A 27,466-nucleotide genomic window follows, 5' to 3' on the forward strand; every position below is an offset into this window, starting at 1 on the left:
TCTTCTGGGATTGGGCTCAGGTATGGCAGTGGAACCAGAATAAGCTGAGTGATAGTCAGGATATGTTTGTTTCATAGCTGAGGAAAATAGATTTTTCTTTCACAGTCTCCTACTCGATTTTTGGGTATGATTTAATTGTCTCCATGAAGGGGTACTTGCCAGAGAATCGGATGAGTTTGTCAGTGTTCGTGAAACCCTGGGGGATTGCATTCTATGATCCCTGCTCTGGCCAGTGCCTCTCTCCTGCAGAAAGCCTCCAGCACAAGTGACTCTCCTAATTGAGAAGAGTGCCCAATTACTGAGGACACTACAAGGTGATAAAGCAGATTAGCGCCTATTATTCAGACAGACTTTCCCAGGCTGAGTAAACTAGGGACTAAGTCCTACATGCTTACTGAAGAGATTAATGGTCCTTGACCGTGTTTTTGTGTTTTTTCCCTCTGAAATGGCGATTGGCTTGGGCACTGTAAAGAGTCCACACCTGGAAACATGAACCGGGAGTGTGAAGAAGGTCCCTGAGGTTTTCGAGCTTCAACCTAACTTACAAAGCTTCATGCTGCTGCTTGCTGCTGCTGGCACAGGACATGGCCTTCCGGTGTTAAAGAAACATGGTGCTAATTGGCAGGTTCATGTCATCGTCCCCTGCAGCTTTAAATGAGTCAGTCCAGATTGATGGCCTTAGGAAAGTTTAGTTTGGGGTCTGCCCCAGACGAGGGAGAGTCATTTTTATAATTACTTTCTGAAGGGTCAGTTAATTTGGTGGTGGGAGATTAAATTGTAGAAGTAGAAGCAGTGACGGATTGCCCGGTAAGGTCATGTATCCTCAGCTCAGTCACGAGGGTCACATCCCGCTCACAATCAGGGGTCCAGGGTCCGAGGCCAGCTGCTGTGGGGGCCTCTTCTGTGATGTGGATAGCAAGGCGGATTGATTGATTGGATTCTAGAGCCGTGTTAAAGCCGGCTCAGGACATCATGCATATAAAGCGCTTATCCATGTGCCTGGACCATCTTCCACCCACAGTCGGAGACCAGTTGTCCACTCCGCCAAGTGTTGTGGAGTCTTGCATCGACCTTCATTCTCCTTTAACAGGCAGGGTTGGATTAGCACCCAGAGCCTAGAAAAGAAAAGGAACTTCTCCAGGAACAGCTCAGTGGGACGGACATTGAGAGACTTTGACATGGAGACACAGGTCGCAGACCAGTTACAGCCACTGCCACTTGCTCGGTACCTCTGTAAATTATTCTTCCCAAGCACACAAGCGAGGCACACAACAGGTGGTAGCCCAATGTATGTGTTCACTGTGATCTATTTCATCTTTAATAATGGCTATGTGTGTGTGTGTGTGGGCAGGGGGAGTCCAGCGGTGGCGGCACATACTTTATATTCCAGCTCTGGGAGGCAGAGGTAAGCCTCTGTGAGTGTGAAGCTAGCCTAGTCTACAAAGCAAGTTCCAGGACAGCCAGGGCTACACAGAGAAATTCTGTCTTGAAAAAAAAAAAAAAAAACACAAACAAATAAAAAGTGCCTGTGGGGTTGCCCCAAATCACACAAAGAACTAATCATAAAAAATATTGTGTCATAAAATATTTCCTCTTCTGTAACAATCAGTTCAGGCATAACTTGTTCACCTTTAAAAAACAGAGGCTAACACTTTAGCCCACCTTTATTCTTTAATATTTGTTTAATTTTATGTGTATGGATATTTTGCCTGCTTGTCTGTATATGTACTATTTGCATGCCTGGTACCCATGAAGACCAGAAGAGGGCATTGGACACCACGCTGGGGCTGGGAACTGAACCTGGGTTCTTGCCAGAGTAAATAGGGCTCTCAACTGCTGAGCCATCTCCCCAACTCCGGGACAGTCTGCTTTTACAGCATCCTTCATCACTAATAGGTGAAGTTATTGTTTTGTACCTCCATCCTCACCTATGTAATGATATTCATCTGCTCTGCGCGGTTTATACGTATGTACATGTGTATTGTAGCATGTATTTATTTCATTCCTTTTTATTGCACTATGCCGCTGTCTAGGTAGTTGTCTTTTTCTTGCTGTTCACTATTTAGGCTGCACTGTCTTCTACTATGAATAATGCACATGTGTTCCGTGTGGGTGGAGGGTGGGCGTTCAGGCAGGGATTGTGTGCTTGTGAGGCTGAGGCGTCCAGAGGCACCTACAGATTATTCTAAGCACTCAGTCTTAGAGCCAGGAGGTGGTTTCAGGGTCATTTGCATGTGGCTTGCCTCTCTGCCTTCAGCCCCAGCTGTACAAACGCTGACAAGCAGAAGCCGATGACTTAATCTATTCCTTGCTGTCTGTGTAATGCACCCTGTCCAGGCCTCCCTATCTGCTTAGGTGTGAATGTTTTTGGACTCCTGCTGGATGCTAAGGCAGGAAGAATTCTTTTCTTTCTGAACAGCATCAGCTGTGCTGAGTCCTAGCCTGTTAAACTGGTTGGGAGCTTCCTTCAGAATTCAGAGACCAGAGTTAGAATTGCAATCCCGCTTCCCCCTGATTTTCACAAGTTTGGGGGATGTAATTTCGAATCTCAACTTTTGTTTTCTGTCCTTGTAGCCCTGGAAACAGTAAAGGCACAGTGAGTATGTGGCTAAGGCCACGGGATGCTGGGCCACTAGTGTCGTGGGCTCCGGAACATTTTGAGCTGCAGTAAAAACATTGCCCTAAGGCCCTGTGTACTTTCATTTCCACTTTGACCAAATGGCCCTAACTCCTTCTCCTCAAGAAGCCTTTCCAGCCAGCAGTGGAGAAGGATACTGCTCTTTTCTATCTTAAAAATGATTTAAGACATGCCTTTAATCTCAGCACTCTAGAGGCAGAGGCAGGCGGATCTCCGTGAGTTCCGGTCAGTGAGGGCTACACAGAGAGACTCTGTCTTGAAAAACAAAACAAAACAACAACAACAACAACAGAAAGATTTAAAGGAGGCCGGCAAGAGGCTCAGTGAGTGAAGGTGCTGCGGCCAAGCCTGGCAACCTGATTTCACCCCCAGTACCCTTGTGGTAGAAGGAGAGAACAGACTCGCAACGTCCTCACGCCCTGACTTCCACAGGGTGGGTAGACAACAAACGGAGAAATGTAATAACAAACCCTTTAAAAGATTCAATGGCCTTGGGTGCTCTTCCTAGCAGACACACAAATAAACGTCTGGCAAGACGTGGTGCACATGCCTTTGATCCAGCACTCAGGGGCAGAGACAGCAGATCTCTGTGCATTTGAGGCCAGTGTGCTGGTATATATAGGGAAGTTCCAGGCCAGCCAGAGTCACATAATAAGACTGTCTCAAAACGAATAAAGAATAAAGAAATTGGTACACGATAGACAGCATGTATTTATTTAGTCAAGGTGTTAATAGATTGTTATAGTAAAGCAAACATGCCTTATTAAAGCAACCGAAAGAGGAATTATTATTATTATTATGTTTTTGAGACAGGTTGGTCTCTGTGCAGCCCTAGCTGTCTTGGCACTTGCTTTGGTCTCTGTGCAGTCCTAGCTGTCCTGGAACTTGCTTTGTAGACCAGGCTGGCCTCAAACTCACAGAAATCCACCTGCCTCTGCCTCCCAGTGCTGGGATTAAAGGCCTGTGCCACCACTGCCGGACTAACAGAGGAATTATTGAGATACATCATTTCTCTTTTGTTTATTTTTCAGAGACAGGGTTTTCACTTTGTAGTCTTGGCTGGCCTGAAACTATCTACATAGACCAGGCTGGCCCAGAACTCAGAGACCAGCCTGACTTCCATATGCTGGAATTAAAGGCGTGGTCTATTGCACCCTGCCCTTAGAAGCTTTTTAAACATAGTGAAATCGCTTGTCTCCTGACAAAAGCTGCTGAAGCTCACACACTGCCATAGGTCTCTCATGTCAGGTCCTGTTTTGGAACATGCATTCTGCTTTTTGTGCGATGAGGGTGCTGTCTGCTCGAGGATGCTTATGGAAGGAGGTATGTTCCAAGTCGTGTAGTATCTGTTAGCTTCCTGTGGGGGCCTTGACTGTGTTTCTGTACAGAGGTTGGGGTTACTGGGTAGGGGGAAGTTTTGCTCACCACTCTAGGGTTTGGTTTGGCATTGTCTAGAACTGGTTAGTCTAGGAACTTGGGGAGCAAGTTCCTTGCAAGCACATGGGATTGTCCCAGCTTGCTGCTAGCTCTGTCAGTGCCCAGAAGCCGGCGAGAAGCCCCACGATTTTATTGCCAGTTTCCTGATAAATGGAAGCTAACTCAAAAGCTGGTGAGAGTCAAGATGAGGGTAGTTGCTTGCAGTTGTCCAGTTGTCCCGGAGTGTTCTGGATGTCTCAGTGATGCTGAAACGATCCAGGGTCTTGAGTGTTCCCTGTGCCACCCTTGACCAGGTGTCCTTTCAATAGTATGTATTGTGTCCATGGGATGGTTCAGTGGCTAAAGGGGCCTGCTGCCTGCTAATCCGGCCTTGTTTGCCAGAACTCTCATAAAGCTGTCCTCTGGCATCCTCGTGTGTATGATGTTGTATACAAGCATGCACACACAATACATAAATAAAAGTAAACACATTTTTAAAATTTACTTTTATTTCATTTGCATGGGTATTTTGCTTGCTTGTGTATCTGTGTGAGGGTGTCAGTTTGGAGTTAGAGACAATAGTTAGCTGCCATGTGGGTGCTGAGAAATCACCAGTCCTGGTAGAACAGTCATTGCTCTTAAACCACTGAGCCACCTCTCCAGCCCAGTAAACAAATTGTAAGGAGTATATTTAATTGTCATGTTACAATGCATTTTGAGCCATGCTCCTGCTGTGTAGCCTAGGCTGGCATTAAGTTCTCCATCATGCCCTTCTCTTCTGGCTAAGAACTGTAATTTATTTTTTTCTGCTTTTTGAGACTGGGTTTCACTGTGTAACCCCAGAGAACCTGGAGCTTTTACTAGGTCGGGCTGTCCTTGAACTCACAAAAGATCTTCCCATCTGTACTCCCAGAGTAATGGAATTAAAGGTGCTTGCTGCCCTGCCGAGCCCAGATTTTAAAAATGGTATGCTTTAATTTAAAATATTTACTTAAAAACAAAAACAAAACAAGTCAACTGGGCATAGTGGCGCAAGCCTTCAATTCCAGTACTCTTGGGAGACAGAGGGTGGGAGGATCTTTGAGTTTGAGGCCAGCCTAGTCTAAGGACCAGCTTGGAGGACTCAGAGACCCTCTCTCAAAAACAAACAAACAAACAAACAAAAAACAAAGTCTCCCAGCAGGTCGCCCTGCTCTTGTCTACCCCTTCAGACTTCTTAGCTACTTTAGAATTCTTTAAACATTTAAAATTCTTTAAAAGAATTTTCCGTAGGTAAAGCGGGTGCTGGGGTTGAGGTCCTTAGGTCTGCAACAGGCGCGTGTAGCCGACGCAGTCCTTACACATCTCCGCCTGGCCCTAAGGGAGGAGGAACTTTTGACGGATTTGGAAGGTTAGACCCCCTTGAGCTTTCTAGGAAAGCAAAAAAAGCTAGAGAAAGTTGTTCCAGATGGAATGTGTGTAGCAGAAGGTTTCCTCTCCTGGTGGGGTTGGGGAAAGGGCTATTCAAGGCAGACCTGCACCGGAGTGCACAGGGCTGCGCCGGGGACTTTCCTTGAGAGAGATCTTAAAGTAATTTCTCCCCGGTCTCTGATAAATAATTGGAAGGAGAGGCAATGAATTTTTTTTCTGACAGTTGCTTCTTACTGGGGGCTGGGGCTTCGTTTGCCCGTGAAAGGGCAGCAGTTGGAGTGGCTGGAATCACAAAAGGCCCTGACTCTTTTCACACCAAAGTGTAAAAGAACCCCCAGGGGTGATGAATGGGGGCTGCTGGACTCTTTCCTTGTAAACAAAGCTGAGGGGTGACCTCTAGATTTTTTTTTAATTAAAAGAAAACAGGGTTTCCTAGTGGTGAGTGCGGGCTGCTCCTGAAGTTTGTTCTTCCTGGAGGGGTTCTTTGTTAAGGTTGGGTGCTAGTCACGCAGTTACCCAGGGCCTGCCTTGGAAAAAGCTCCTGCCCAGGGTGGGCCTGCAGGGATTCCTTTTGTCGCTACAGTAAGGCTAGACTCAACGGGATTTCTGAGCCCTGTGGTCCCGGGAAGGTTGGGAACTCAGATCAATCTCTTCTCTACCCTCGACATCCAAAGAAACTCTTAAGTTGGATGCCAGGGTGGAAAGCTGAGTCTTAAGAAAGCTGGCAGTGGTTCAAAAGTCACCATAAAGTTTTCACTTCGTGATTGATATGGGGTTTCTTTTAAGTAGTTAACAACAGAACTTTGCCTGTGGTCAAAACCTTTAGCTCGTAGCTTTTGTTTGTTTGTTTATTTGTTTTGTTTTTCGAGACGTGATTTCTCTGTAGCTTTGGAGCCTGTCCTGGAACTCGCTCTGTTGACCAGGCTGGCCTCGAACTCACAGAGATTTACCTGTCTCTGCCTCCCTAGTGCTGGAATTAAAGGTGTGTGCCACCACCGCCCTGTTTTAGTTCGTCACTCTATGAGTAGTATTTGGATCGCTTTGTGGTGTTGAAAGCAACACCAAGGTCATATTTTCTGGGGAACTAAGGCTCCGGAGCTCCTGTCCAGACTGAGGGTGCATTCAAGGTTACACCCTTATAAAACCCCACTATTCTTCGCTTGGTTCCTCTGTCTACCCTGCAAGATTCTAAGCTGGACCTGAGCAAAACTGAGCAGCCTAGCCCAGCACTGGGTATCCCAAAGTTCGAAAGCTTTCTTGATTTTGTAACTGTTTGGTAACCGCCCTCACCCTGTGTCCCATGCTAGGTGGAAGATTGGAGGAAGGAGCAGCGGTATCAGCTGGCAAAGAGCTTGGAGTTCCTGGAAAGGCGGCAGGGCAAACATGGTCTAGCTGAGATGTGCCATATTCGAGGCCTCCTTATCCACCTCGAGAGGAAGGGTGGGGGACCCTAGTAGTTATCACTACTAGCGATACGCACCCAGTCTTCATGTTTTGAGTATACAGGGATAAGCCAACTAAAACAACTTTTCTTTTTACTGGGGTTTGAGCTAAAACTCAGGGCATCCTAGGCAGCCACTGCACCAGTGAACATGGTCTTGAGTCTGACAGCCCCTGCTATTTAATGGGCACAGCCAACCATGCTTAAGTGTTTTCTACACCTTTTATGTATATGAGTGAGTAATCTATCTACACGTCCATCTTGATGCCAGATCCCACGGTGGATGCTTGTGAGCCACCATGTGATTGCTGGGAATTGCGTTCAGGTCCTCTGGAAATGCTCTCAACCACCGAGCCATCTCTCCAGCTCCCTCTGCTAAGTATTTCGTAGACTCCCTCCCTCTCTCCTTTCCCTGTTTCTTCCTTACTCTCTATAAAAGAGAGGGTTTCACTCTAATCCTGACTGACCCTGGGTAGATATATTTTCATTCAATCTTACAACTTCTAATACAATTTTGTTTTGTAGATGATAAAAGAACAAGTTAGTTGATGAATCTGTGGCAGTTAAACCAGATTCCTACTTTTATGGATAGATTTTGTAACGGGTCTCACTCAATAATAGCCCAGGGTAGCCTAGAACTCATCGGTAATCCTCCTGCCTCAGTCTCCCAAGTGTTGGGATTACAGGCACGAGCCACCACTTACTGGTTTAGGTCCTACTCTTACTGGACCCCTAAGACATCCACTCAGCCCCAGCTGTATTCTGCTTAGGCCGGGAGGCAGGGGAATGCTGCAGGTTCTGGCTTGCCTGGAGATTTGTGCTGGATCAATCCTTCTGGAGCCGACTGTCATTGCTGATACTGTTAATGAGTACTAAATAACAGGTTGATCCGAGGGGATCCCTTCGGCAAGGTTGCCACAGTCGGGAGCACCCGCCCCAGTGAAGGCACAAAGCTGATTAGGACTGACTTGGCTAATGTGCCAGGTGGCAGGGAAAAGATTACAAACTGTAAGGGGAGGAGTTGGCTGTCCTGTCTGGACTGTATCAGAGCTGTTTACACACACATACGCACGCGCACGCACGCACACACACAGTTTCACACTCATGAGATGGTGTACTCCAAGAGTGCTTGTGGTTGGCGCAGCCCCACACAGGTGCCAGGTGGTGGCCTTGCAGATCAATCAACCTCCCAACGGTTACACCACCGCACAGCTGTTCCTCTTTCAGACCGTCTGTCAACATCCGGCAGAGACTGACTTCCCCCAGTGGCCTCTTGGTGCCTGAAGTAGGAAATTTTCTAAATCTAAGGGTCTTCCAAGTGGGACCTAGTGTTTCAAGGGTGAGGCTGCAGAACAGTGAAAAAAAATGCATAAAAACCAGTCCTGCAGACCTTTAATCCCAGCAGGTGGATCTCTGAGTTTGAGTTGAGCCTGGACTAGGAGTGAGTTCCAGGATAGCCAGGGTCACACAGAGAAACAAAGCTGGCTGACAGACTGGTGTCTCAGGGGTATTTGGAGCGGCCTCGGCTTTGAGGTTCCTCCCTTTGGGTCCCTGACCAAGCAACCATTAGCAGCAACCATTAGCAGCCATTGAATTGCTTCTTACATTCTTCCTGCACCCTCTGCTGCCTCTTTCAGAAAACTGCTCTAAGGAACCCCAAATCAGTCAGACTTGGGTTTGTATTCTAGTGGCCCCCACTGCTTAGATGTATAAATCTGGGAGGATTATCCCTTCTGCAGTCTGCTCTTTTTCTGTACATTAAAACAAGATTAAGCGTTTATTGTCTTTTTTATTCCAGCAGATGCTAATTGTGGTAGTGCATGCCTTTAAATAACAACTGTTAATAATAATTAAAAATTGATATCAGAGGCAGTCTCATGTATCCTTCACTGGTCTGGAGCTTACTATACAGACCAGGCTAGCCTAGGAACTCATGGAAATCCACCTGCCTCTGCCTCCCAAGTGCTGGAATTAAAGGCATGCACCACTACTCCCAGTCTTTAATTACCCTTAAAAATAATTTTATGGTTCTGGGTGTTTTGCCTGCATGCGTGTCTGTATTCCACATGCAAGCCTGGAGCTGACAGAGGCAAGGAGAGGGCATTAGACCCCTGAGCCGGGACTGGAGTTACAGGTGGTTGTGGGCTGTCGTGGATACCGGGGATCAAACCTAGATCCTCTGCCAGAGCCAACACTGCTCTTGTTTCGTTTTTGAGACAGGGTTACTGCTTTATGTAGACCCTGCTGGGTTGGAACTCAAAGCTTCCAGATGGTGAATGCCATAATACCTGGCCCTTTGAGCAGCTAGTATTCACAATCGAAGGTTCTGAGAATCTGCTTATAGAACCAGCAGTATGGGAAAGCTGTTCCATTGTGTGGTCCTGCTGGCTGGGCCTCGGTAGATTTTTCAGACTGACTTCCACTTGCTGTAATTTATTTGTTTTTTGCTCATCCTGTGGGGATGAAGCCCAGGCTCTTCAGCATGCTAGGCATTGCTCTAGCCCTGAGCTGTACCCTCAAACCCTAGCTACCCCTTCTCTAAGTCTGCATAATCGAAAATGGTAGAAAAGCCAGGTGGTGGTGGCAGTGCACACCTTTGATCCTGGCACTTAGAAGGCAGAGGCAGGCGGCTCTCTGATCTGAGGTCTGAGTTCCAGGACAGCCAGGGTTATACAGAGAAACCCTGTCTCTAAACAAATAAGTCAAAAATAGCAGGTAAATTTATGAACTAATTTATCAACAAAATATGTCATAATTCCCATTGAAAGGTCATTGATATGGATTAATGTAGATAACTATCTAGAGAAAGTAGGTGTTGGTAATTTTTCCCCTTTTATTTTAAGCAGGTAGAAGCGATGTTTTCCCCTCAGGTTCTACATGGTGGTTCTTTTTTCTCAAAGTAATAACAAAATTAAATTATGCATGCATCGGGGTCTGTGTAGCTGCTCCAGCGTCAAAGGGGCCAATTGGAATATGCGACTTAGGAACCCCTGAGAGGTAGAGAGGCTCAAGTCTGAGGTGGTTGCCCCAGCCACTTTGGGGTAACCTGGCAGAGCTGGCATCCCAGGGGCCAGGAAGAGAATGCTGTCAGACATTTGACATGCTATGGCTCAGATTTTCAAGGAGTTATTTTTAATTATGTATGTGTGTGTGCATGTGTGTGTGTGTGCATGTGTGTGTGTGTGCATGTGTGTGTGTGTGCATGTGTGTGTGTGTGCCCATCCGCAATCACATGCCTCGGTCACGGAGAGGAATGAGGCTGATGTGGATTTATGTATGTGGCTCCTAATGACTATTTATTTGACCTTTCTTGCAAAAACAATCCAAAGATTTTGTTCTGATACTAATTGGTCAGCTTGTTTGTTGTTTGTGTCAAAGCCTGTTACTATGGAGATAGTTACATCTTGTTGACCCAACTGTTGAAGACTGTATTTTAAGGCCTGGGCATAAAACCTGCAGAATTGTGTGAGTGGCGACTTAATTGGCCTTTTAAAACCAAGTTGCTTGGCGGGGCGGTGGTGGCGCACTGCCTTTAATCCCAGCACTCGGGAGGCAGAGGCAGGCGGATCTCTGTGAGTTCGAGACCAGCCTGGTCTACAGAGCTAGTTCCAGGACAGGCTCCAAAACCACAGAGAAACCCTGTCTCAAAAAAAACCAAAAAAACAAACAAACAAAAAAACCAAGTTGCTTTAAAACACACAGCACAGGCAAACTTCCTGGCTAGCCATACCTGAACATGACCGGTACTTCACTCTACAGGCAAATGTGTCAGAGGCACCTCATGATCGGCATCTTGTCTGTTGTAGTCAGGGTGCTTACCTTGGACTAATGTTCAGATGTGTGAGTAGTTGCTGCCTATGAGGGACATTTTTTCCCCCCGTCATAGAATTTTGAGCCTGTATCTAGGAACAATGTAGTCCTAATCTCAAGACCACCATCTATGTTTGGGAGAGATGCGTTCTGGGATGGCTTCTAGACAGTTAAAACTGATAGTATCGTTATTAAGCTGATGGACAGTATTGGTGTCTTCGGTTATTTGGTACAGTATGTTTGCTGACCTGGTGGGATTTCCTGTCCAAAGCTCAGGGGTTCTCAGTATGCCTTCTTCCCCGTCAATCAATGCTTACCTAACATTTCTTCATTATTGCTTGGGTCTTCATATTCTTCGCCACTGAAAAGCCCCTTTTATGTTTAACAAGTATATGGAAGTGAGATCCATTAAGGCCCAAATCAGAAAACTAGAGAGTGGTTGATTGTATATAACATTTTTTCCTTATATAGATAGAGTCTCACGTGTTCTATACTAACCTTGAACTCACCAGGTCCTTGAAGCTGATCTGTCTCTTTCATCCCTGCTCAGCCTGTCTGCTACTTTATCTGTAGTCACTATGAGGAGAGTGTGGGGCTTTTAGGATGTGTAGGACTGACCCTCTTTGCTCATGATTCCAACATTCAGGGAAGGCTTCTTGGAGGCAGAGAATTGCTGCTCAATGGTTAAGAGTGTGTACGACTCTTGAGGAGAAGTAGATAATTCATTTCCCGCCACAGAAACACCAGCTCTGGGGAGAGCCATTGCCTCTGGCTTCCATGGGCACCAGTATGGCTATGCACATACTCACCTCCATGTATAAATATAATATTGTGAGAAGGGTTTTCCCTCTATAGTATGGCTATGTCAACCAGACTGACCTCAAACTCACAGATCGATCTGCCTCTGCTTCTTAAGTTCTGGGTTAAAGGCCTGGCAACACACAGACATCTTAAAAAAAAAAAAAAAAGCAAAAACAACAAATGAAAAACCCGGTATTACTTAGGAGTCAAAAAGAAAAGAAAAGAAAAAGTGTGGTAGATGGGAGTGGCCGTGGCAGTGACGGTGATCTACATAAAAGGAACTATTTGTATTCCATAAAGTACTTTATGGAAAAAAAAAAAGGAAGATGAGAAGGGGCAACAGCACTCCCTCCCCACCTCATAAAGATCTGCTAGACTGTAAGGACTCTTCTAGGAGAGAAACTCGTGGTAGCCCAAGCCTGGTGAGCGGCGCATGGCCTATGACTTTGTGTCTAGCAGAATGACAAGCCCATGAGAAACAAGTGGGTTAGTGGTTTGATAGGATTTAATAGCATTTTACTTTTTGAGGGTGGGGGGTTGAGATAGGGTTTCTCTGTGTAGTCATGGGTGTCCTGGAACTCTGTAGATCAGGCTGGCTTCTGACTCAGAGATCTACCTGCCTCTGCCTCCCAAGTGCTGGCGGATTAGAGGCCTGGGGCACCGTGCTCAGTGGTTTGATGGGGTTTTAAATGAAGGCTGGAGTTGAGCCTGACATATAAGGGGATGATTAAGGTCCACAGGAGGGCTGGACACAACCCAGTGGGTTCCGCATGGTTTTCAAGAGAATGGAAAAGGATTTGTTGATGAATTAATTGGGTGTGAAAAAACAGATGTCCAGAGCAACCAATTTTGAATCCTTTGGCTCTGCATGGAGATTCTGTGTCCTTAGGACAAGGACCACAGGACTGGTCAGGTACCCGCCCCCTCTGAACACTGAGGAATGAAAGTTTGGAGGACTACTCTGCATAGTTGGTTGTATCTTCCCTTCTAGTTGGTGGGATCCAGGGATTAGACTCAGCTTCTTAGACTTGCCCCAGGTGCCTAGAAACAGCAAGCTGTCACTGACCAGGTCCACTTCTAAGTAGCCACAGTTGGACACACCTCTCACCTAGAGTCGAACTATTTGTTGTCTAAGTCTGGAGTTCATTGCAGGCCCTTGCTCAAGGTGTACATTTGTTGTGAAGAAAAAGCAACTGTGCTGAGGTTTCCAAAGCCAAGGAGAAGTGGGGATGCCCAGAAAGAGAAAACAGTAACAACCCAGTGGCGATTTAGTATCAAGACTTGCAAAGCCTGGGGTGTGGCTCAGCCCAGAGGGCTTTCCCTAATAGCAAAAGCAGTGGTTAGGACACCTTTGTGCCTCGGAGGGCTGGCAGTCTGCCTAGATACTGATTAAAGGAATAGAGAATTTAAAAATGAGTGAGAGTTGGTTCTGCCCTTAGAAATAGTTATTTTTGTTGTTGTTTATTATATATGAGCAGGATCTCCTGTAGCCCAGGCTGGCCCCAAACTTTGCCGAAGATGACCTTGAATTCCTGTTCCTTTTGCTTCCTTCTCCCAAGCACTCAGATTACAGGTCTACCTAGTCAACTCCTTTTTCTTTTTTCCTTTTTTATAAATCTTTGGCTTTAGAATGTTTTAAGATATATTTTGGCATTCCTTCATAGTACATTGTAGAATATTTTGTAGTCATGGTGGCCGAGGTATGGTGTTGTCATTGCTCTTGGTTCCTATGATGGGCAAAGATCTCAGGAGCAGAACTTTTGGTGACCTTTCAGGAGGGTTTATACTGAGGGGGGATGGAACTAATGACTCTTGTTAAAATAAGCTGGCCAGTGGGTGGTGGTAAGCTATGAGGAGAGATTTATGAGCAACATCCTGTTCTGGAATCATTGCTGGGGACGGAAGAGGGGGAGCAACTGCTGTATAAATCAGGAAGGCAGCTCCGGAAACCGTGTTGGCCACTGGAGGGTCTAAGGATGACTCTTTACTATGTTCCCCGTAACACATGGTTGAGGAGATTCTGTGGGTCCTGTTCTTGCGTCCACACAGGGCTGAGTTAGGTGGGTCCACTTCCCTAAAGGGAAAGCATCAGAGCAAAAACAGAGAGACTTGGTACAGTGGCCTAGAGTCCTATGGTCTTCAATTGCTTCCTGAATTGTGAAGAAGAAGAGAGGGGAGCCATTTGGGGGAGGGAGTGGGAGATTGTGTGGATTTTCCTGAGTCTTAGGTTAAGCTCATCCCTCCATGGGTCACCTGCTTGTTCCTCTCACAGTTTGTAGCTGTTCTGACTCAACGCAGGGTGTGCAAGGGAAACCTAACGTCCTGACCAAAGGAGAAGCATTCACCTAACCAACTCTCCCTTTCCTCAGTGAAGGACAAATCCAGTGGCAGAATGGAGTCTAAGATGAGGGCTGGAAAGATGGCTCAGCAGTGGAAGACACCTACTGCTCTATCAGAACCAAGAGTTCAGTTCCCAGTTCCTCCTCATCAGCTCTTAACTGCCTGCAATTCCAGTTCCAAAGGATCCAAGGGCTCAGGTCTCCAGACACTACACTCATTCACTCATTTAGCTATAGGTACACACACACACACACACACACACACACACACACACACCATTTTTTTCTTCTTAAAAAAGGATAAGATTAGAATGTAGCTGAATTGGCAAAGTGCTTGTCTTGTCTGTAGTGGGGAGCTGCGGGTTGCATTCCGCCACCCAGCTCCCTCCACCAGCTAGCTTTACCCGAAATAACAACACACAAACTGTATTCTTTTAAACACTGCTTGGCCCATAACTCTAGCCCTTACAGGCTAATTCTCATATCCCGATCAACCCATCTCTAATAATCTGTGTAGCATCAGTTTTACCAGGAAAGATTCAGCATGTCTGACCTGGCAGCTTGCTTCATGGCGTCTGCCCAGGAGAGGGGAGCATGGCCTCTGAGCTCACTTCCTCTTCCTCCCAGCATTCTGTTCTGTTTACTCCTCCCACCTATGTTTTAACCTAGGCCAAGCAGTTTCTTTATTACTTAACCAATGACCTTCCTCCATCAGTGCACAAAGCCTTGAATTCCATTCCTAGCATTATATAAACTGGGCGTGGAGCTAAAGGACATTCTCAGCTAGACTTAGGCTTGCGCCTGGGATACCTGCGGCTCTGTCTGGGATACCTCCTGCCTATGCCTGTGTTTGGAAGTCTACAGACTGCATAGTACAATGAAAGATACCTGGTTTTTGGGTTTTTTTTTTTGATGTGATTATTTCATCTGCCAGACTGGATGATGCTCACCTGTAGTCCCAGAACTCGGGAGGGAGGCAGAGGCAGGGGAATCTCTGAGTTTGAGACTAGCCTGGTCTACAAAATAAATTTCAGGATAGCCAGGGCTACACAGAGAAGTCCTATCTTGAGAAACAAAGATGTATTAATCTAGATAAGTGCACATATAACAGGTTTGAGAGAGAATAATTCAAGTTGTTTAATAGACTCACACCACCCCATTTATATATTTAAAGTTAATGATTATATGTCTTTAAACTATGAATAAAGATTTGTTGTATAGGTAAATTTACTATGCTTTGTACTAAAATGTTTTTATACTGGCTTCCACCACAAGTACTCTACACATACACGTTCAGAGACTACGCCTTCATTCTGCTGTGTTAGTCAGCTACTGTATTATCAATGTGATAAAACCCAAGGGAGAAGTTTGTTTTGTCTCTTGATTTCAGAGGTTTCACTACAGGGTGGCTTGGTCCCTGTGACAGCACAGTGTGTCATGGTGAAAGTACCCGTAGGGAACTTGCTAACCCATGTTGGCTAGAGAGTGAACAGGGAGGGGGAGAGAGAGAAAGAGAGAGAGAGAGAGAGAGAGAGAGAGAGAGAGAGAGAGAGACGCATTGAGACTGGAGCCCCACTATCTCTTTTAAGGGCACACCCAGGGAACTTCCTTCCTCTAGGTCCCCCATCTTCTAAAAGTGCCTGCACTTCTCAGTGGTCTGCAGGAGCCAATCTAAACTTTTACTCCGAGGGACTTTGGGGGACAATCTAGATCCAAATTGCAACTTTCGTTTTCCCAGACAGCGGGTATGTGAGCACCAGTTGTATTCCAGGCACTGTTCTATTCGGTGACGACCTGGCCGCTAAAGATGAAAGATCTTTCTGGTATCAAATATTAGGTGTTTAAAGAGCAGGGATGTAGCAGGCTCAGAGAGCAAGGCTGGGGTGGAGACTCAGGTGGAAGAGGAAGGAAGCCCATGCCCTTTCAGCACATCGCCCAGGAAGCCTCCTTAAGAAACTATTTGAGCAAAGACCTAATGGGGTGGGACAGAGGGCTGGAACCAAGGTTGAAGATAAGTTTTCATTTATTTGAGACAGTTTCTCTGTGTAGCCCTGGCTGTCCTGGAACTCCCTGTGTAGCCCTGGCTGGCCTTGAACTCAGAGACCAGTCTGCTTCTGCCTCCTGAGTGCTGTGTTGAAGGTGTGTGGAGGTAACTGGGCCTGAAGTAGGTTTGGTTAGGATGATCTGTAGGAGCTTTGTTAACGGAGATGACAGCTGCCAGAGGAAGCTCCCTGGTGTTTGTGTTGCAGTCGGCATTGGGAAACCCCTGGGTGGGAGTCATCCTTTTCTCTCTTCTTACAGAGAAAACAGAAGCTCAGTGATGTAGGAGCCAGATTCCTGGTACTCACTTCTGTGGCTGTTACTCACAGGAAGGAATCTAGTCTGGGGATTTACGTTTGCTAGTGTATTACTTTTGTTTTGTTTTTGACAGTCTTACTATATAGACCAGGCTGGCCTCAAGCTTGTGATGGGCCTGCTGCCTCCTCCCTAGTTACAGACAGGCCTGTGTCACGACTCCCAACTCATCCATAGCATGTTACTTTCCACGGGTCTCTGCTGAGTTACTCTGACTAGTGCCTTGACACTCAGAATGTCTGCGCCTTCTGGCCCAGTCTCCTTCTTCACTGGATGTGATATTTCCAAGCCCATCAGTTGAGTTAGTGTCTCCCTTTCCGTGACTAAGTGAGGATGAACTCACACCCCCAGCCCTGGGCTGACAGCCTGGATTAACCAAGCCCCACCATCGCCTATTATGAGGCTGATTTCACTTTCTCTCTGGAGGTGTAAAGCCCTTTGCTGTGTTCTCAGCTGTCGACGAACAGAAGGAGTTTACAGTATTGAGCAGTGTTAAACCCTTCGCAAACTATGTTGGAAGCACAGAGGGGGTCCTGGGGATCTGGAGAGAGCCTGTGATCGATCACCTGGACTGGGAGAGAGCGGGTTTCATGCCTAACGGAGAGAGTCAGATGGATGTTTCGGAAGAGGCACCTAGAGCACGTTCTTCTGTTATGTGAGCTGTTTTTTGCAGCCCAAAAGTCTCCCGAGAAAAGAGAAAGGAGGCAGTGGGTTCAGTGGGAGACGTGGCCCACCCTGGGACCAGGGAGTTAGAAGCATAATGTCCCGTGAGGACAAATTCACATAGATGTCAAAGAATTAATCTGGGGGATGGGGGGTGGTGAATAAAACTGTTTCTTCCATAACTAACTACAATAAACATCAAGACACTTTGACTGAAGATGGAGGGTTTGGGGCTGAAGCCCCATGTTGGGTCCCAGCTCTGTCTAGAGTCTGTGTCTTTAAGGCTTGTCATCCCCACACTCTGGGGTTGGAGGCAGGAGGATCAAAAATTGAAGACCTCCTTGAGTACATAGTAAATTTGAAGCTAGCTGACTATATGAGACCCTGTATCAAAATTTAAAAAAAGGTACCGTTTTTGTTTGTTTGTTTTTGAGATAGAATCTCACGTGTTCAGACTCAGAGATCTGCCTGCCTCTGCCTCCCTAATACTGGGATTAAAAGTGCACCCCACACCCAGCAGTACTGCTTCTTTTGAATTTGGTCACTAGACAGCATAACCCAGCATTAACTTGCCGGTGGATGGATTTGGATTTGCTAAGAAGCTGAGGCTGGAATTGCAAGCATTTATCACTGTGCCTAGCTTGCAAATTTAAATTTAAATTAGATTATATCTCTTGGTCCTAGCCAAGCTAGCCAGGGCTAGTCCCTGGAAAAAAGGGAAATAAAAGAGGTGAAGGATTGTAGCAGAAAGAGAGATAAGAACACCTGGGCTGGGAGATTCAGGATTTTGCTCTGGTGGAGAGGGTGTGGGGGAGGAGGTCAGAGGCTCCGATTTTGACCTTGGTCTTGTCTCCCTGTGGAAGTGTTCAAAGGCTTTGAAGCCAGAGGTCTTGAGTCCTCCTAGCAGGAACTAACTCGGCGGCTTTTTGGGGGGAGTGGATTAGCCCTGGTGAGGCTGTAAGCAGAGACCGGTCTGGTCAGGTTCAGTGCTCAGCACACCCGGCTGCTCTTACTCTGCTGGGAGGGTTGTGGAAAGTGTGGCTTCCAGGTGCTGGGCTGTGGGAAGAACCGGCAGATGGCTTGATAGTCGATGTTGATTTTCACATTGATCTCCGCCCCCCCAAAACTACCCCCCCTCACCCCCGCTGCTCCTTCTTTATTAGGGAGTAAAAGGGTGCAGAAAGTCCGCTGGTCAAAGCTTTCCATGTACCATCTTTTACTTATCTCTGGATGCAGATTGGTTTGCAGCAAGAGGAGGAGCACCTAAGAAATGCACTAGCTTGGATGGTTTCTTTGGGACCCTTTGATTTAGAGGACTGATGTTTTTCTCATCCATCCATTGATCAAATCCTTAGCCAGGAAGAGCTTTTAAAAGAAAACCTGACTCTCACAGAGGATCAGGATGACCCGAGGCTGAATGTAATTCAGTGGAGGGAGGGCGTCCTGCTTTGTAAGGGAATCAGGGTTGTATTAAATCAGGTATGGTGGTACAGGATTGAATCCCAGTACTCAGGAGACAAAGGCAAAAGAACTGAAAATTTGGGGCCAGCCTCTGCCACCGAGCAAGCTGGAGGCCAATATGTCTATAGAAATACATCTTTCACCCTGTGGTGTGTGTGTGTGTGTGTGTGAGAGAGAGAGAGAGAGAGAGAGAGAGAGAGAGAAGCCAAGGAGGATCACTACTTATTGGCCTATGTAGCTTTGGAGCCTGTCCTGGAACTTGCATCTCTGTAGACCAGGGTGGCCTCAACCTCACAGAGATCCACCTACCTCTGCCAACCAAGTGCGTCACTACCGCCTGGCTCTCTCTGAGAATTTTTTTTTTTTTTTTCGAGACAGGGTTTCTCTGTAGGTTTGGTGCCTGTCCCAGAACTAGCTCGTGTAGACCAGGCTGGCCTTGAAACTCCCAGAGATCCACCTGCCTCTGCCTCCCAAGTGCTGGGATTAAAGGCGTGTGCCACCACCGCCAGGCTTCTCTCTCCACAAGTCTGTGGACATTGTTTATAGTCAAAACCTGTCTTGACTCCCTTTAACCTGGTATTGTAAGGATTCCTTCCATCTTCGTGACTCAAAAGTTTTATTTTCTCAACTTGTTGTCTTATCTAGAGCACCTCAGAAAACATCCTAGAGTCCCGTTTACCAAAGGAAGCAAAGGGCAAAAAAACGTCCTTAGTAGAAATGCTGTAAACTAGGCAGGGCGTGGTGTCACGTGTCGTTAGTTCCAGGATTGGATAATGGAACTTTTGAGCTGTCAAGCATACATACGTACATAATTCATACGCTACACATGTGTGTATGTGCACACACCCATGTTTCTTTTTCTCTTTTTCTTCTGTTTGTTTTCTTTCAAGACAGGGTTTCTCTGTGTAGCCCTGTCCTGGAACTTACTTTGTAGGTTAGGATGCCTTTGAACTCACAGAGATTCTCCTGCTTCTGCCTCTCTGGTGCTGGGATTAAAGGCGTGCACCGCCACTGTCTGGTTTATAGTTTGCTTTTTGAGATTGGAATTCTCTCTCTATACTGGTTGACTTTGAATTTATAGATACATCTGCCTCTGCCTCTGAGTGCTGGGACTAAGGCATGAGCCACAACCACCACTTGGTCTATATATTGAGTTCCTAGCCAGCAGAACTGTATCCTGAGACCCTGCTACAGAGTTGCTCTATATATTGAGTTCCTTTATGTAGCCAGAGTCATATACTGAGACTCAGTCTTGGCAGTAGTAATAAAACTATTTTTCAACAAACAACTTTGCTTCCCTCTGTTAGGTCTTGAAATGAATTTTTTTTTATTTAAAATTTTATTCTATGTGTATGGTGTTTTGTCTGTATATAGGCATGTGTACCAAATATGTGCAATGCCCACAAAGTCTAAAGGGGGCAGCAGATTCTCTACAGTTGGAGTGACTGGGAGTTGAAAGTGCTGGGAATAGAACAAGGCTCCTGGAGAAGCAGCCAGCTCTTACTTAGCTTGAGCCATCTTTCTAGCCCCTTCCCCTTATAAAGAACTAGTGGTGTGAGGGAACAGATACAGGTATTTATTAATGCCTTCTATGCAGGATTAGGTGTTAAAAAATAAATGAATAAAACAGACACATGGTCGTCCTGCTCCTCTGACGGGCATACTTTAGTGGGAGAGACAGAAACCAAAACTTGAAATTGACCTAACGAGGGGTTGGGATTTAGATTGAGGATTAGTTTGTCTCTAACTCCACCAGAAAAATCCAGAGTAAACTGGAAGGGTAGGAAAGTCAAGTGTGGATATAAAGGAGGTGACACGTAATGATACTTTCTAGGTAATTATCACAGGATGAGTGGAGGAGCCCCGGAGGAAGTGCCATACAGTTTGGAGCTCAGTGTTGTGTGACAAGGAGGGGCCAACAGAGGCATAGATGATAGAAGAGAGAGAGAGAGAGAGAGAGAGAGAGAGAGAGAAAACAGAGGCATAGATGATGAGAGAGAGAGAGAGAGAGAAAACAGAGATAGATGATAGGTAAGTAGATAGGCAGATAGATAAATAAACAATAGATAGATGGCAGATAGATAAATAGACAGGTAGATAGACAGACAGGTAGATAGAATCCACTTAAGAAGCCTACAGAGTGTCTACACTGCACTGTCTGGCATTGCAGCTCAGAGCACAGCCTGCCGTGTCTACACTACACAAAGTGAATGTAATACTGGAGATAGATAGATAGATAGATAGATAGATAGATGATAGATAGATGATAAATAGGTAAGTAGGTAGATAGATGCTAGGTAGATGATAGGTAGACAGATGACAGATAAATAAGTAGATAATGATAGATAATAGGTAGATAATGATAAATAGATAGATATCGATAGGTAGGTAGACAGATAATAGATATAGATAATTAGATAATGATAGATAATAGGTAGATAATGATAGATAGATAGATAGATAGATAGATAGATAGATAGATAGATAGATGATAGGTAGGTAGGTAGATTTGCTTTCTATGACTGCGGGAAGAGGAAGGGGTTTTGTGCTGAGCATTTGAAGGGCTCTGCACACAGAAGCATGGTGTTTGAATTGTGTTCCCAGGACCTGAGAGTTCGGTGTGTGTTACAGTCGGTGTACAGCTGAGAAGCAAGTGAAGCTATCGGTGATGGATGTCACAGCCCGTGGCATGCTCTTGCCTGCTCAGTGGATGAGGCAAGGGTTTTGTTTTGCTTTCTTTTCCCAGTCTCCTGGGCTTTGTCTTCTCATCTGTAAACAAGGAATTGTGAGAGCACTGTTGTCCGGTCACCCCCAGGACCGAAGAAGTGGATCCCGCTGACATTCTTGGAACAGGGTCTGGCACACAGATGTCCCCAAGAGTACAGTGGCTCAGGGTGCCTGTCTCTTCACATGGCATTGAAATGAACCTGGGCCTCCTGCAGAACCATGGCACTGGCTGTCATGGAGGTATGAAGGAGCCTTGGCCTTCTCAGTTTTAAGGGGCAGTGTGTACACATGTTAGGGTGCTGAGGGCTGGAAGCTGGTTTCTGTGTGATCTCTGGCCTCACCCTTTTTCCTTGCCTCCTGCCTAATTACCTGTTCTCTTGCCTGTTTTCCCACAGCATTCCAACTCTGTGGCGGTATTTTCCCACTGTGTTTTACGGTGTGTGCTTTTTGTTGAAGACCAAGTCCCTCGGGGTGTTCAGGACTGTGTGGTTAGTCATCGGCACATCCCAGGGCCGGGAGAATGCCTCTAGTGCTGGCACATTCTGGGCTCTTGATAAATGTTTGTTGAATTTATTTGGAAGGTTTGCCAGGGAGTTGCCCTAACTTATAATTCAGGAGAAAGGTCCTCCTGAGGGAGAAGTCTGGGCCTGTTGCTAGGGGAGGGTGTTTTCACTCCTTCATGCCACAAGTATTTATGGTGCCTACTGCACATGGCGTTGTGGGGGATACCGCGATGATTCAGACTCGCACTCTGCCCTGGGTTGTGTTGACTCTGATCGTCTTAATTATGGGTATACTGGAAGCAGTAAGTGGTTGCTGATAGGCATAATGAGAAACGCACTGTGGTTTCCTCGCATCTGAGGCTCTGTTTGGAAGTGTGACTCCTTTGATCAAGGAATCTTGGAGTTGTTTTTTTTCCCACCAAGTCTCATTGCTCAGGTTTCATTTTTATACTGTGATGGAATCTGTCTGGTCAGTCGCACAGGGCTGACATCCATGCGGAACGTGTCTGTTGGATTTTAATCCCGAGTAGTAAATACGACTCCATCTGTGCGAGGTGTTGGGGTATGCCCCTTGGCCTTAGCTAAAATATTTCCATGAGTTCTAGCAAATTTTCCTGGGATTTTCTTCATAGTCGGTGTAGGGTGTTACCGTTGATTAGAGGCGCCTAGCTGCGCAGCTCTATTATAGCTGTGTTTTGAATCTCCTGGCTGGCTCGTCTTTGCGTTTCTCCCTATAATTTCCTGGCACCTTCGAACACCCCTACCCTCCCCCTTTAGCTAGAAAAGGCCAGCTTGCTCTGTTTGCCTATAAAGTTGCTCAGATGAGTCCTATAAACCAGGAAAATTTTGCCCTGTTTTAGCCAAGGAGTGTTCTCCTGGCCTCAGGCCTTCCAATTCTATTGGTCTTAAGACTCCTCGGGGGCTGCTAAATTCTTCCACCCTGGAGTCCGGTGCTTTGCCCCTGCCACTGTGAGCACATGGGCAAGGACTGGTCCACCAAAGCCCTGGGTAAATAAATATGTGTGGATTAGAGGAGCCGGTAAGCATGAATGTGTGGGATGGAAGGGAGTTTTACTGCCCCTTTCTAAGGAGGATAGTTAAGAGTTCTTTGTGAAATTTTTATTTGGGAACTTTTAAAATATCCTGCCAGAGTAACTGAAGTGTCAGTTAAATGTGGAAGGGTCCAGACGGGCATGGAAACCTCCCTTACCTTATCCGCTAGACTGGCGAACACCAGGAGTTTGACAACATGTATTGTTGCTAAGACCGGAGGGATAAGTGCTGTATCTGGTGGGATGCAGAATCGTCCTACACATCTGGTCTTTGTCCTGTTTCTGGGCACCAACTCCTAAAATCCTTGTTGTCTTCAGAGTGATCAATACATTGTCCTGTGTTATGTTGGCTGATAGAGGCAGTCACTCAAATACCAAGGGCGGGTTAAATTCAGCCTCACCTACGCAAATAAATCGCAAGTAATAAGATATGGGTTATAAGGAAGTCTGAGACCTACTAACCCTGTAATAAAAGGGTTCCAAACCCACCAGTTAATTTAAAAACCAGGCAGTTCATGCTGTGAATAGAAACCTATTAAGTAATAGCTTATCATTGTTAATCGGTATTAAGACATTTTTGAATGAGGTGATAGTACTTTGCTTATGTCATTTGAAGCATCTACCTTGATCTATTTAAACCTGGAAAATGATAGTCCTTGAATTCCCGCCTATGAAACGTGGAAGAGGCTCAGCCCCTGCTAGTTCCCTCTACCTGGTTGCAGCTATTTCACGGGCAACCCCTCTTTTCTCCCTAGAGTCTGCAGTGTGCAGGTGCCCGGGCCACTTGCAGATGGGTGCCCCATGTGCTTGTGGGGCAGGAACGCTGGCTCTGTTCCCGGCCATTTCCTGGCTCAGAAGTAGGACCTTGAGTCACTGGGGTCTGCCCTGCACTTAACAGTCAAGGATTTAGGGCTGAGAATTTGTCGGCCCCTTGTGTGGAAGCCCCAGTTCTTCAGTAGGTGCTGGCATAGCCCGGCCTGAAGCCTCAGAGCTTGTTTGAGGCAGTCAGATACCTGCAGGAGGATCTAACCAAAGGTCGTCCTTTAGCAAGCTGCGTTAGACAGAAGACTTAAGAACAGTCAGGGCCAGGGAGTCATCGCTCGCTCCAAAGCTGCACACTACAGGGGAACTACTGGATCTCTCAGACCCCTGAGGTCTTCCAAAAGCAGACTCTGATTGCAGCCTTGGGCTCTGAGGCTGAGTGAGAGGGTAAAGAAAAGGGATCTCTTGCCAGTCGTGTCTTAGGTAACATGTCCTTGCTGTCATCAATCCATGTTTATCTGAAACAGCTGGGGCTTAAGTCTTGTGGGTGAGCAAGGTGAGGCTGTACAACAGGGTGTGTCCCCAGAAACTTGGTAAAACTCTCAAAATAAAGGCATGAGTTACAGAATTGGAGAGGTTCCCACTGACCTATTTTGTTTGTTTTCATATTGTTTGTTTGAGACAGGGTCCCATAAACCCCAGACTAATCTAAAACTCCTGGTGTGGCTGAGGCTGACTTGGAGTTGGTTCTCAAGCCTCTGCTGCCCAAATGCTGGGCTTCCAGGTGCTCTACAAGCCCAACGTGTTTCCCCCTGTGCTAACTTCGGTGTGCGTGTCGAACATTGGTACTGCACCCTGGCTCTCTGCAGCTGTGCATGTGCTTAGCGGTGCGTGTAGGGTGCTGTTAGTGGACACTGCCTTAGCCAGGGGTTCTCAACCTTCCTAATGCTGAGACCCTGTAATAGTTCCTCATGATGTGGTGACCCCCAACCATAGAGGTATTTTTTTGCTAATTTATGACTGTAATTTTGCTTCTGTTATGAATCATAATGTAAATGTCTGTGTTTTCCAATGGTCTTAGGTGACCCCCAAAGGGGTCAATAGCCACAGGTTGAGCTTGCTTTCTTTCTTTCTTTCTTTCTTTCTTTCCTTCCTTCCTTCTTTCCTTCTTTCCTTTCCTCCTTTTTTTATTTCTCATGACAGGGGTTCTCTGTGTATTACTGGCTGTCCTGGAACTCACTCTGTAGACCAGGCTGGCCTCCAACTCACAGAGCTCCTCCTGCCTCTGCCTCCTTGAGTGCTGGGATTAAAGGCATGCACCACCACCACTTGGTTCTTTTTTCTTTTTTAAGATCATATATATATATATATATATATATATATATATATATATATATATGATCTTATATATAAAAAAGATCATATATATAAAAAATGATATATATATATCACATATATATAGTTTTATCTGATTGTATACCTTATACTAGAAGAGGGAGGGCATCAGATCCCACTATAGATAGTTGTGAGTCACCATGAGGTTGCTGGGAATTGAACTCAGGACCTCTGGAAGAGCAACCAGTGCTCTCAACCTCTGAGCCATCTCTTCAGCCTGGCACTGAATTTCTTTTAAACCCCAAATATTTCTAGAGAAAACCAAACCAGCTCAAAAGTAATTTCACGCAGATGTAGTTCCAGATAGCAGGAAAGCTGTTTTTCTAAAGATCAGGGACTATTTCCTCAATGCAATGAGCTTCCTTTCGTGTATGTATGTTACTGTGACTGTACTTGTCCGTCGTGTGTATGTCTGTCCGTGTGTTTGTCTCTGTGTTCATTTTTTCAGTCTCATGTAGCCCAGGCTGGCTTCAAACAGGCCAGGGCCACCTTGATCATGAAAATCTCCAGTTTCCATAGTGCTCACCTCACTGCTCAGCTAACAATAGCATTATTAACATTTTTGTGATTAGCATCATGCATATATATGATGTGTGTATAGGTGTGAGTTGAGATTAGAGTCCGTTCTCTCTACTGTGTGGGTTCCTGGTGGTCAGACTTGACAGCAAGCACCTTCGCCCATTGAGCTAGCTCAGCAATAGCCTCCTTAGAGAGACTTGTGGAGCACTGCCGTTCTGAGGCGGGACCCTGATGACAGACTGTGGTGCACTGTGGAGTCTGAGGCTTGACTCTGTGGTGCCAGGGCTTTTATCTCTGTCCCGAACCTTACCAGAGGCATGACTCTGTAAAAGCTGGCCATCTCAGGAGGTTCGTTTTCCTTATCTGTGTTCAGCAAGGGTGGTGACACTGTGGCTGAGGCCTGTGGCAGGAATTAACTTAGTCCTACTGAAACACAGAAACAGGGCTGCTCAATAAGCTTAGATTTCTTACTATAAATCATTCCCAACACTTGCTGTTGACCTTGGACTCTGGTCTAAAGACCCCAGGGGCTCTCATCCTCAGGCCTAGAAGGAAGGGAACTTTAGGTGAATTTTAAGGGGGCAACCCCTTAAATTAAGTATTCTCCAGCATTTCCAGTAAGATGCTAGCCCAAGTTTTGGGGTGTTCCTGCTTTATGAAGACACCAACAAGCTTGTCAACAGGGAGAAGCTCCAGCTGTGAGTTCATCTTGACAGAGTTCTAGTTGGATTAGCAGGGGACCTCAAAATCTAGTTTGACCATGAGAACCTCAGTCTCTATTGCTGGAGCTTCCTCTCTCCTTTCCCCCTTCCTTGTTATGTGTCTGGGAAATGAGTACCCCCAAACCACCAACCTCCCCTGCCCTGTCCCCACTCCCAGCCCTGGAACTTCCTTAAATAGATCTTTTTTTTTTCTTTTTGTTTTTTTTTCTTAAATAGATCTTTGAACATAGGCTTTGAAGTAATTTTAGCTCAGTAAACTATAGTTTTTTTTTTTTAAGAAAGATGCTATTAAATTATTTTTGTGTGTCTGTGTGTATGGATGCCCAAAGAGCCTAGAAGAAGGTGTCAGATCCTGGAGTTAGCTAGACAGGTGGTTCTGAGTCATTCTATGAGAATTAGGGAAATGGAACTCAGGGCTTTTGCAAGAGCAGCAGACACCCTTACCTGGGCCGACTACTCATCTTGAAAATCTTTAATAATAACTGGCTATTATTTAACTTTCTGTCCCTTATAGACATCCTACTTTCAAGACGTTTGGAATTTAGCTAGAAGGTGGAATTCCCGATAATCTTCCAGTACGACTGAGGAGGAAACAATTCTAATCTCCCCTGTTACACAGAGAGCTGGAGGCCAGCCTGTGATACTTGACGCCGGTTGACCACCACCCCCAATTAAGAAAATCATAGAACATGCCAGTAGTTGATGTGTGTGGGAGGTCAGGTCTTAGCATAGCTCAGAAGCCTTGAGTGCCGACAATTGTATGTGTAATTTCTCCCCCTCCCTCAAGGCAAAAACATCCCCAAGAGACTTGGAAATAATCCTATTTTCCAATCCTTGAATCCTCCCCCTTATTTTCTTGTGTCTTCAGGGAAATTTTGGGGTAGTTTGAGACTAGGAAAAAGCTGCTAAGGACCCGGTGACTCTTGGCTGACTGGAGCAATATGGGTTGCTTTGATTTGCATTTCTCTCTCTTTCTCTGAGACATGATCTCCTGGCATACCCCAAGCTGACCTACTTTCAACTCTCTCTCCCTGCGACAGCCTCCTGAGTGGCCCGCGGTCACTTACCTTTGAGAGTTTACAGAACGCTGTGTGCTGTATAACAGGACACTTCTCAGATCTCAAAGGCCGTTTGAATTACCCGAGAATTTTGTCAGAATGCATTGTCTGACTCTGCAGACTTCAGAGGGAACTGAAGACTACCTGTCAAACCAGCAGCCAGCTGTAAAGGGGTCAGGGGTGTCAACAGGGCAGCAGATTTCTTTCCATGACCAGCTCTCAGAATGGAGATTCTCAAGCTTGGATGGAGGTAGATTAAGTCACCTGAGGACATAGAAAAAAAAAAAAAAAACCTGACTCATAGCTCCCACTCTCAGTCATTGACCAGGGTGTGGCTGGATGGTCAGGACTGCAGAAACTCTCACCTGCAGCCAGCTGTGAACCTCTGTCCTGT

The 27,466-nt window shown here is 46.0% G+C and overlaps 1 protein-coding gene across 4 annotated transcripts in view; it reads left to right on the forward strand.

Annotated features, from left to right (window-relative positions):
• Positions 1–27,466, forward strand: part of Aff1 (AF4/FMR2 family member 1) — a 158,638-nt gene that overhangs the window by 23,070 nt on the left and 108,102 nt on the right. For 2 of the 4 annotated variants that reach the window (XM_041641966.1, XM_041641968.1), the window contains exon 3: positions 5,235–5,237. The exons of the other annotated variants lie outside the window; for them this stretch is intronic. In XM_041641966.1, coding sequence (XP_041497900.1) covers positions 5,235–5,237 — 3 coding nt within the window. The remainder of the gene's footprint in view (positions 1–5,234; positions 5,238–27,466) is intronic. 4 annotated transcript variants of the gene reach the window in all.

The sequence above is a fragment of the Microtus oregoni genome, unplaced genomic scaffold, assembly GCF_018167655.1.
Source record: "Microtus oregoni isolate MIOR12 unplaced genomic scaffold, Mior012 000072F_ref0000427, whole genome shotgun sequence".
NCBI lineage: Eukaryota > Metazoa > Chordata > Mammalia > Rodentia > Cricetidae > Microtus > Microtus oregoni.